Here is a 12,149-nt window from a genome sequence, read left to right as displayed (position 1 = left end):
CTTTTAATTCCCTCATTTACACAAACAGTTTCTCTCTCTCTCTCTCTCTCTCTCTCTCTCTCTCTCTCTCTCTCTCTCTCTCTCTCTCATTTATTTCACTTCTCTTGTAGGGATTTAACTTCTCCTTTAGTAAGGATTTCCTACAGATTAGGATTGCATTTTTGAAGACTAATATAAATTCCCATAGATCGGCAACAGACATCGCTCTGCTACAAAGAAGTGACTGCAAATTGGCTCTACGGGAAATTTAATGAAGGCTCCCGAAAAAAAGGGAGGGAAAGTAAAGTGGCCATTACTCAAGTCGTTAGAGGAGCGTTAGTAATTACGCCGTAGGTTGTTAAGTTACCGTTATTGTTGAGCTCAAGCCTCTCTCTCTCTCTCTCTCTCTCTCTCTCTCTCTCTCTCTCTCTCTCTCTCTCAGAGCCACATGTATTGTAGAAACTTCCCATCCCTCTCTTGCAACTAAAGGCTACATATTCATTAGATGTTTCCCCAAAATCTCTCTCTCTCTCTCTCTCTCTCTCTCTCTCTCTCTCTCTCTCTCTCTCTCTCTGTTGTCTAGGTTAATTGCTGCAATATGTCTTAATCGATCGGATATTGTCTAGATGGTGAAGTCGCCTCGAGAAATATCGCTCCAGGAGGAGACGATGACCAGAATCGGTTAAGGCTCTAATGGAGGTGTATTTGTTTTTCCATTAAGCCACTGAAATAGATATTGATTTTGATCTGTTATTCATCGAAATTCTTTTTGTATATATGCAGTTACTTGGGTGTTACTTTATTGATAATTGGATATAGAAGAAATCCTATACGGAAATACACATTTTAGTTCGAAAAGAGAGAACGTGATTAAGACTGACTACCTGGGAAGCCTTAGTTTAATGGAATGTTATGTGTACTGTTATTGGTAATTTTAACTAAGTTTATTCTGTCGTTTAATATCTTGTTCTTTTATGTCAGTCTGTAGTATGCCCCTTTTCAGTCTTCTTTAAGAGAAAACTATTGAGATGGCTATTTGTCTGTCCGTCCGCACTTTTTCTTTTGGTTGTATGGTGTTTTTTACGTTGCATGGAACCAGTGGTTATTCAGCAACGGGACCCACGGCTTTACGTGACTTCCGAACCACGTCGAGAGTGAACTTCTGTCACCAGAAATACACTTCTCTCTTACCGCAATGGTATGCCCGAGAATCGAACTCGCGACCACCGAGGTGGCAGGCCAAGGCCATACCGATCACGCCACTGAGGCGCTGGACTATTTCTGTCCTAAAAACACCGAGGCTAGCGGGCTGAAAATAGTTATGTTGATCATCAAACATACCAAATTGCAGCCTTCTATTCTCAGTAGTTTATTTTACATAAGGTTAAAGTTAGTCACTAACGCAGGCCACCACCTGGCAGTGGGTGAAAGTTTCATAGGCCGTGGCTGAGAGTTTCATACAGCATTATACGCTGTACAGAAAACTCGATCGCTCCGAAGAAACCTCGGTTCACTTTTTACTCGTTTATCATTGTATCCTAGGGAGAAGAAACCTATTGCTAAATAGCGTCTTATATTTATATGACTAAGTTATATCTACATGTATTTAGCTCCAAGCCGTTGACTTTATCGACATGTGTCTCGGGTTTTCAGTGCCTTATTGGTTAAGTAGATTTCCCCTTTTAATTAATAAGACGGTAATAGCGTCATATGCGAAATTCATTGTCACCAGAGTTGACAGAGTGAAGAATGTACTCTTAAAAGAAGTGAAGGGAAAAGTGGAATAAAGAAAGTAGACAGGACTCCTTTTTTTTCCTCTTCTTTACTTTTCTTCGAAGGCCATTTCTAGGCAGAGGAGTTGTTAGAGATGACTAGGAGGTAAAAGTAATTGTATTAGGCATTCTCTTAGTAGGTTGGTAATTGGGGGGGTGGGGGGAGTGCTTTCACTTACTGTGTAAGTCTGTACATTTGGGCGTGTGTACAGATACATGCACAAGTAATTGTAGAAGTACAAGTGAATAATATATATATATATATATATATATATATATATATATATATATATATATATTATATATCTAATAAAAAGGAGCCCATAAAAAACACCAAAATGTAGAGAGAAAAATACATATTTCAGAGACTGCTGTCTCTCTTTTCTTCAGATATACCTGAAGAGAGAGACAGCAGTCTCTGAAATATAGTACTTTTCTCTCTACATTTTTGGTGTTTTTATGGGCTTCTTTTATTAGATGGAATTCTGTTGTTACAGAACATTTTTACCAAAAGTCATATATATATATATATATATATATATATATATATAGAGAGAGAGAGAGAGAGAGAGAGAGGAGAAGAGGGGAGGAACGAGAGAGAGAATGAGAGAGAGAGAGAGAGGATGAGAAGAAGGGAGAGAAAAGAGAGGAGGAGGAGAAGAGGAATTTTTCTATACTGTTAGCATTCTATAGCTCCATTATTTTCTTCTTTATAATAATAATGAATAAATGTGTTGCGGTTATGGTGGATTTAACTCTTACTATGTTGGAAGTCTTTGATATTATGTATAACAAATATTATTTTCCATTGTGAATGAGTTCCATATTAAATTATGTGTAAATACAGAATTGTAGAATGGCGAATTGTGTTGATGCTTTATCGACTTTCACGAATGTCATCCCCAAGTCAGGGAGAGGAATAAATGCTACGCTTTTAAAAATATGGCTACATCTGGGAACAATTATGGAGAGTTATAGAACATGAATTATTGTTCGTTGAAAGGTCCTTTTGAGCTAATAATGATTAATTGATCTTGCCATAATATGCATTAAATTTTAATTGTGAAATGATAAACAATATAATTATTACAGGCAATAACGTTTCTTAATCCGTTTGTAAAGTACGTTTTGACCATTTATGTGCAAGAGACGTGAACATTTATCATCAAACTTTTGATATTCAGTATTTATACATCTGTAGTATTCAGTTTTTGCAATTGACCTGCATCCTTCCTGATTCGTTTTCTATCTGGAGAAAATAAATGAAAGGCCTTGATTACCTCCATCTCCGAATATGATCATTGGCGTACTTATTAAATTTTCAGGGTATGATAATAGAAATTATTATACATGTTTAACTAGACGAAGACGCCTGAAGTCGGCGTCAATAACCTCGTCGTTGCGACGCTAGTAAGAACTAACAAATCAATCAAACAAGACACTTGAAATAATTTTGTGTTCGACCTTCACAAACCGGAAAACAGCTATATTTTGTTCATGGATAAAAAGTGTTCAGCTGTGCAGGCTGAATTACATTTGTCTGTACACGTGTGTAGAATTTCTTGGTATGTAAAGCATGTTTGAGGAGTGTGATGTTTCTCCTGTTCTATAGAAGAGTAAACGATAAATGCTGAGATTGAGATTAATTGAAAGAAAATCTAATTTTATAATTTTGGAGATTATGTTTTATTTTATTATAATATATATATATATATATATATATATATATATATATATATATATATATATATATATATATATGTATATACATATACATATATATATATGTATATATATACATATATATATTCTATATATATATATGTGTGTGTGTGTGTATATAGATATGTATATATATATACTATGTATATATATATATATATATATATTATATATATATATATATATATATATATATATGCATAGGCATTGTTTGTGATTTTTGCTCATTTTAATGTGCTCTTGTGTAACCATGTGTCAATTTTGTACCTTGTGTGTGTGTGTGTGTGTGTGTATATATATATGTATATATATATATATATATATATATATATATATATATATATATATATATATATATATATATATATATATATAATACAGTCGATTAGGAAATTTAACTTTCCCATTTTCCTATCCCAGACCGTCTGACGATTAAGCAACTGATCATTATTTAAAAAAAATTAAAATAAAAGAAAAAACTTATTTTCAAGAGCCACTTTCATCTCTACGTATAACATGACAGTCTGACATTACATCAAATATGGTCCATTAGAGAGAGAACAGTCAGTGTAAGATAATGGCAATATATACATTTTGTTATTGCTGCTGCCACTGTCCTGCTATTAAAATGACAATGATCATAATTATTCTAGTTATTATTACCAGGGTATTAATAATAACAACGATAATAATAGCGGTCAGAGTTTGTCATTAATCTCTTACCATGCAACTAACTATATACATTGCTTCTTTTAGATGTTGGCGAAGCGTTAAAGGGGCAGGACATCAGGTTTTGATGGTAATTCCGATAACCCATATGTTGAGTACCGTATGATTTGATAATTATTGGTGAGCGGAGAAATGGTTAACGGTTGATATTAGATAATTATATTATCATTCGTCTTCGAAGCAATTCTAGTTAAAATTTAGTAATACGGTGCTGGTTTACGCATTTCGCTTTTGATGTTTATTTTTATCTTTTAAAAGCAGGTACAATTCTGTTTACCGTATATATGTGTGTGTGTCTTATATATATATATTATATATATATATATATATATATATATATATATATATATATATATGCATAAGTATGTGTGTGTGTGCATCACGACTTTTCTCCTTTGTTGGGGGAGGGCTGACCCTTAAAGGAGTTATTTTTCCAGTTATTGATACGTCTTTTGTGGGATGAGGTTGCTAGCCGTTTGCCCTTCTCCAGTCTTACTTTGACCCACCGCAGGCAACTAACTATAAGGTACATAAGCCAGTGAAGTGGGGCGGAGTAGTTTCCCCTCCTGTGAGATCCATCTTTGGCCTCTGGCTTGTGACAAGAGATTACCAACCTTTTCGCCTGTGGTAAAGAAAACGGGAAATGATTGAGAGGGGGGGGGGGGGGGGGGGAATGGAATATATGAAGCTAGGTTGGGCTCGCTGACAATTGATTTCAGATTCTTAAGATATGTTTTTGCATTTTCTTCAGATATTCTCTTTTCACTATTTGCTGACCATTGAGATTGCAACGCCATTTCAATTTTATATCAGGCAAATCGAAAAATGTAGATAAATGTCGCGCATTTCATCTGGAAATCAGTGAAGATCTGATTGCTGAAGCAAAGTATATTTTATTGATTAGTTTTGTTTTCATAACGAGGATGTATACATTTTTTTTTACCCACTTTGGATTTAAGTAAAAATCCTTCCAAGTTTTCATTTTTGCTGGTTCGTATTAAGAACTAAATTATGTTGTTAACAAATAGAATAATTGTAAAGAAATATCTCTCTCTCTCTGTCTCTCTGTCTCTCTGTCTCTCTCTCTGTCTCTCTCTCTCTCTCTCTCTCTCTCTCACACATGGTTTAGATGTACTTCGTTCTTTGTTCGATGTATCTTGCTGTAAACAGAACTGTTTAGATTTTATGAGGTAATAATCTACAGAGAGAGAGAGAGAGAGAGAGAGAGAGAGAGAGAGAGACTTTTTAGTGGTCATGACTACTGACCAGAAGTCACACAAGGGCCAGCTAGCTATGTCCTCTCACAGCTTGGCGATCGATCTGAACTTGCTTACCAGTCAAAGTAAAGAGAAATCAGGTCCATTAACTTAGAGGTTGGGGGGGGGGGTGGGATGATGCACCACATTTGTGTGGGGAGGGGAAAGGGTGTATTTGAATATATCTTTGGTAATTAAGGTAACTTGTAGTGTGTGTGTGTGTGTGTATATATATATATATATATATATATATATATATATATATATATATATATATATATATATATATTTCTGTATGTGTGAGTGCGTGTTTTTATTTATCTGTGATTGTGAATATGCATTAGTTTGTTTTTAAGTATTCGCTAGCTTACATATATGCAAGCGTGTGTTCACGTGTGTTTTAACATTATTTGCTAAAGCGAAATTTATGTCCGCTTTGGAAGCAGAAGTTTACAAGAATTTCGTCGCATTTCCGATGGTGTGAAAATCCCTCCTTGGGGGGACCTAAGGCAGAGAAGAGAGAAGAAGATTGAATAGAGAGGACGAAGGCGAGAGAGAGAGATGAGAGAATTTTAATCGTTGGTCAATATATTGTGGTTGTTGTTATTCTTTCAAATGAATAAAAGGCCTCTGCAGTAGTTTCCCGCCGTAGTGCTGTTATTTACTTTTTCTTTATTTTAGTATAATAACTGGAGGGGTCGCTGTTGTTTATTATTGTCTTCTGTGACAAAATAATTACCGACACCTCTTTTCTTCAGTATCTTTAGTCCTATTGCATGAGCACTTTCGCCGAGAATAATTTTATAACTGTTTTTGTGTTGGTAACAATGAGATTTCTCGGTCTCTTCTCCCCCTCCCCCGTCCCCAAACCCCGCCTCCCCCTCAGCGTAAAGTGACCGCTGCGTGTTTTGTGCGAGTGCGTGCGTGCGTGTGTCGTCTGCAGCGGTGGCACTCTGCTGCAGTACTGTGGTGCGGATCCTCTGTTTCCCTCCTTGCCCTCGCTCACGCCGCTGCCAGACGTTTGTGCATTCCCCTCGTTTTACCCTCGTTTCTCTCTGAAGGCCTCTTTTAATTCCACCATCGAGGTCATGACCTGAGGTCACACGTACCCATGACTGAATGTGCGAGGGCACTGGCACGACACGGATTGAAATGGAGGGTATTTTTGAATGGTGCTGTGGGCGAATGTTTTGGTGCTAGTGTGCGTGAGAGGGGACGGGTAGTGAGTAGGACGAGGGGAGGTGCGTGCCACGTGCTGAGGGGAGAGGGGGCGAGGGAGTGGAGGGATCGGGAGGGAGAGGGAGAGGGGGTCGGCGCGGAACGGTGCCGGCGCCGCTATTGCTGCTGCTGTTGAAGCTGCTGCTGCTGCCCCTCCCCCTTCTGTATCTCCCCCCCTACCTCCTCCTCCTCTCTCCCCCTCCTTCGCCGCCGCCGCCGCCGTGGTTGTCTTGCTGTGGAGGTCTCAGTGGTGTTTCGTCCTCTCGCAAACCCGCGTCGTGCTCCTCACGGCCGCCCACCACCCACGTGGCTATCTTCTACGCCCGCACGCCAAGTTTTCTTCTCGCCGCCTTCGAGGCCCTCTCCCCGAAAACCATCCAATTGGATTCTGTATGGGTCACATCGAAGGGTTGCCTCCTCGCAGTGGTCTCTTCAGCGCCTTCTGCTGCTGCTGCTTCTTCTCCTCGTCCTCCCTCGGTAGATTTGCTGCTCCTGACACCTCCCTGGCTGCAGTCACCAAAAGGAAGAAGAGATAGAGGGAGAATTCTCTGCCGAAGAAGGGGAAAGAGAGAGAGAGAGAGCGAGAGAAAGATAAGAGAGACAGATACGGAGAAAGGGAAATAGCGGCATAAAAATAGCCTTGGGCTTGGAGGCCTAAAAGGCAAGAAGAGGAAAAGCTAGAGAGAGAAAGAGGGAAGAGGATAGAGAGGAAAAGGAAGAGGAGAGAAGGGAAAACAAGAGGAAAGAAGGAGAGTCAGTTTCGAAGGAGAACCCTTTGTGTTTCGGTAGTTTTGAGATTCGGTGCGGTATTGTATACACACAAATTTCGATGGTGTTGTCTGACGGATTATTCGGAAGCGTTTGATCACTGCATACAAGTTTCCCCTCTGTCCTTCGTGCCAGACACAGGCGCACCTATGGGGCGTTCATAGTTAGCTCTCTGCTGCCCCCTCAGCTGTGTCTCCCCCCCTTTGCATCATTGTTGTTATCGTAGAAATAATCAGGTGGTGGAATTATCTATCAGTTGGTTGTAGTTTGTTTTGGTGGTGAAAAGCGGCCAGTATACGGTTCTTTCAAGTTCAGCGAAATACCTATACATTTCAGGCCTGGTCATACCATTACAGTAAATAATTTACCAGATCGCGAAGTTCACATGATCATAAGTCATTTTTATCTCTGATTTGATTTTCTACTTCGGTTGTGGATTGCTTCACGTTGTGGTTGTAGTTGTACAGCTTTTAAAAAAAATATATTGAGTGGCAGTGTTGTTCTGTTGTTGTTATTGTTTTTTGTGGGCAGACTATCCCGATTTCTGTTAAAATCCCCGAGAAGTATATATATATATAAATAGGCTTGAAGCTAACGATCTTTCCCCGCTGGTGCTCCTGCTGTTCCCATTGTTATCGCTGCTGCCCCCTGAGCAGCAGCAGCAGCAGCTGCACGGCAGGCATTTGCCGTGTGATTCTCCTGAACAGCCTCGTCGTCACCAAGGGCGGAGCCCTTCCCTTCCATCATGCAGCCCACGTGGTTCACAGTACCATGGGTACAATTCCAATCCCTCCCGAGTTTCACAACCAACCTGACGGGCCTTGGACAGATGGCCGCAACGACAGCCCCTACCGCGGCCAACATGGGCACCATGACCGCCCTGAACGGGGCTCTGAACGGCATGAACGGCGTCAGTACCATGAACGGCGTGACGGCCGCGGGCCTCAACGGAGTGAACGGGATCAGTAGTGTCAGCAGTCTCAACAGTTTGGGCCTGAACGGCCTGAGTGGTTTAAATACGCTGAATGGCCTCAACGGGCTGAACGGCCTGGCCGCGGCCGGGCACGGTGGTCTCGTGGCACTTCCGGCCGCTCCTACGGCTCACCCGACACTTGCCCTACAGCAGGTCCTTCGGAGGCCTCACCAGCCAGTGCCTCCGCCCCTCGCGGCACTCATCAGAGCTAAAAAGGTAAGTTCAGTTGTTCAGGAATCTTCTTCCTCAGGCGCGAACTGGACAAGTCAGCTGATAAATTCGTAGGTTTGTTGATTTCATTTCTAAGAAAGCGTGAATTAGTTTATGTGGTAGTCAATTATTCCTACAAAATACTGAACCATCTAGTCTTAAAAGATAACCTGTTTCAGTAAAAAATTCAAAAGTATTTAGATTGTAAAAGGAGATAGTATATAAAGAATTTTTTTAGCAAAGAAGTAGGATTTTTTTCTTCATACAAAATCATTGTGCTTTTGGTGTTGTTCACAATACAGTTTTTAATTTGTGACGTTGACAGTATTATGTTCATATTTCCTTTAAGCATGCGGTAAAATCAAAGTGTATCATTATCACATGCGGTAAAATGAAAGTGTATCATGATCAGTGATGATTAGTCAGTGGTAGTAAATGCAGTGAAATATGTTTCCCATTAAGTACCTTTATTTCTAATGAGTAAGGGAGGACAATTTTTAGGGTTTATAGAAACTGAAGTGAGTTTTGAGAAAAATTAATATTTCACAAACATGATTATATTTAACAACAAAGGACGTTGAATGAAAGTACATTGTAAAAGTTTATTAATTAGCCTAGAATTTAGGAACATAGCAGAAGATATTTCGTCGTTGAATGTGATAATACCATATTTGTTTTACTGCCTCGGTATGTTTTGCTTTAATATAATCGCCGCCTCCACTTAGTGTGCTCTTCCCCCATTCCCTCCTTCGTAAGAGAAAGGTGATTGCATCAGAGTTGCTTTCTTTCCGTTTTCCCTTTTAAAGGCGTTTTGGCCTTATAACAGAGATTTTAGCTGGGCCTCCTGGAGGCCTCGTACTCTCCTCTCCGCTTCTTCGACCTCGATTTTCCTTCCTTCCTTCCTTCCTTCCTTTCTTCCTTTCTTCCTTCCTTCTTCTTTCTTCCCTCTCTGCCCCTCCTCAACCCAGGGACCTTTCTCGAGATGCGACTCATCTTTGTTATTGAGGAGCTCTGCTTACGAACTGTCCTTACGCACAGAAAACTGTGTAATTGTTGTGTGTCAGTTGAGACGAAATAAGAACTTTGATAGATTTTATAAATGCAGTTTCGGATAAATGCCATGTAAACAGATGAATGTGGAAGAAGATGATCTAACGGAAAGAAAGGGGAAGCACAAATACTCTTTTAATGGTCTTAATTGGTTGTGGTGTTGTAAATGTTTTTCCAGTTATTATAATTAGTTATAGTCGTAACGTTGTTATTATCATCATTGGAACAACGTAAAGATTTTCAAAAATAAGCAGTTTTATATTATGGAGCTATTGATAAAAAGTTGGAATAAACGCTCCTGGGAAATAAGATACGCAAGAGATTTCATTTGATTGCAGTTTATATATCTTTGGTTTTTGTGCGAGAGAAGCTTAAAAAAAGAAGAAATAAATAAATAAAAATTTAAAGAGGTGAAAATTAAGTGATTTTGTTTTTTTTTACCGAGTGACCATTAAATACGATTTTCTTAGTGATAAACATGGCTTCGTCACTGTTATTGGTGTTCATAGAAGTGCTTTCATTTAGTTTTGGTTTATTTTATGGATGTTGTCTGTGATAAAGTTTTGTAATTTACGAGGATCTATGTCATTGCGCCCATGCGTATTGAAATGCCATTCGTTTCAATGCATATTGGACGTGTGTTTAATTTACATTCGGTATTCGTTACGAATTTATTCATATGGTATAAATCTTCGGCTTATCATGCTGTAATTTTCGTTTTATGAGTTTTTATTTGCTACTACCACTACCGTTTTCTGAAGGAGGTGGAAAGATAGTGTTAATCTAACAGTGAAAGCATGTTTTAGATCATTTTACATCTTTATGCTTCATTCGAAACTTTAAAATACAAAAGAATAAAATGTCCTACTTCCTGGCCAAATCATCTGCTTACATAGCACTGGGTTATAAGATGTTTAAATGGAGCTGAATGAAGATTGTTCTATTATCGTGTGCTGTTCATTGCAAGGATAAGTATTTATAATAGTGAAATTTATATTGATTAATTTCCATAAATATTGTTTTGAGACGCATATAAGAATTTGATTGTTTAGTCACTGGAAAAAGACAACGATCATTATTTTTATCTTTGATTTTGGACAATATGTTACCGCCATTGATTGTAGAATTATTGGAGGTTTTTAGTCATTCAGTTGTATATTACTCACAATGTTAATGGTTCCTTTCCTGAGTACAGATAGCAGTCATAGAATTTTCGTCAGCTTAGTGAAGATGAGGAAAGACGATGTTGTCAGTGAAAGATAATTTCTTTTACATTTTAAAACACATAAGCGTGTAAGGGAGGCAGTGTATATATATATATATATATATATATATATATATATATATCTATATATATATATTATATTTGCATATGCATGTATGGTTTCTCATAACTAGAGTGACCCATTAAATTGAGTGACCCATTAAATTCTCAATGTTTATTCGCTTTGATTAGAAGAACAAATGAAGAAACCTAGCTTCCTTTCGAGCGATTCGAACTGTCGCGTGATGGGTTGTGGTGAGGTTAAACTACCTTACCTTCATTTCGGATTCAAGGCTTTCGAGTGACAAGTTTATTAAAAGTTATAAAGAAATCGAGTAGTTACTAACCCATTGTGGTTGTTGCATAGACACATTTAACTGGTAAAAGTGGCTAGTAGATTCTTCGTGAGTTTGTTAGTACATGTGTTTATGATGTATATTGAAGATGATGATGCCCATTGCAAGGATAAGTAGTTATAATAGTGAGGTTTATATTGATTAATTTCCTTACATATTGTTATGAGACGTATGGATGATTTGATTGCGCGGTTTTACGAAGACGTAGCTCTTTTATAGCTTCCAAATATCAACTAAAAAGAATAAGAAGTGTTAACTGCAGAGCATCAAAAGTGGAGGTTTTCTAGATTAATTTTTTGGTAGACGCTGTGATCTAAATTTCCTAAAGGTCTATAAATTAAAATAAAGGTTTGAACAGATTGTAAGACATTAAGTATAGTTTTAACAGAAAACGAAAGGGTTGTTAATGATTTTAATATTCAATTAGGTAAGTTCTGTGTATGCACATTTGCTGTGCATTAAGTAATCAAGGACGCACTATAGTTTTGTTTTAATAAACAAGGGGTGACACTTATGTTAACATTTATGTGATAACCGAAACTTTTGATAATTTTGTGGGTCAGTATTCAGTTTCAGTTATATAAGCAGTTGACTCATCGCTTGCGCAGTCATGACTTGAACCTTGTAAGGTGAAACCTCGATATTTTTGGGAGGTCAAAGTAATGTACTAAGTCTGCTACCAATATGTCCCTTTATGTTGTTCTTGAAATGGACGCTCCTAACACGTTTGTGCAACGTTAGTGGTAACTTCTTGACGATGAAGCCTCTCTCTCTCTCTCTCTCTCTCTCTCTCTCTCTCTCTCTCTCTCTCTATTTTTGTATTCCGTGCCTCTCTTTCTCTCTATTTATTTT

General features: G+C 38.2%; 1 protein-coding gene across 1 annotated transcript in view; it reads right to left on the bottom strand.

Moving 5' to 3' along the window:
* Positions 1-8,317, bottom strand: part of LOC135200504 (histone H3.v1-like) — a 23,491-nt gene extending 15,174 nt beyond the window's left edge. Inside the window, exons 1-3 of the mRNA XM_064229154.1 lie at positions 8,041-8,317; positions 7,078-7,183; positions 6,568-6,909 (exon numbers count right to left, since the gene is read on the bottom strand). Of these exons, the coding sequence (XP_064085224.1) occupies positions 6,568-6,909; positions 7,078-7,183; positions 8,041-8,317 (725 nt within the window). The remainder of the gene's footprint in view (positions 1-6,567; positions 6,910-7,077; positions 7,184-8,040) is intronic.
* Between the last annotated feature and the right edge of the window lie 3,832 nt (positions 8,318-12,149).

The sequence above is a fragment of the Macrobrachium nipponense genome, chromosome 27, assembly GCF_015104395.2.
Source record: "Macrobrachium nipponense isolate FS-2020 chromosome 27, ASM1510439v2, whole genome shotgun sequence".
In the NCBI taxonomy this organism is placed as follows: Eukaryota; Metazoa; Arthropoda; class Malacostraca; order Decapoda; family Palaemonidae; genus Macrobrachium; species Macrobrachium nipponense.
The sequence above is the reverse complement of the archived record's forward strand: the minus strand, read 5'-3'. Positions and strand labels throughout refer to the sequence as shown.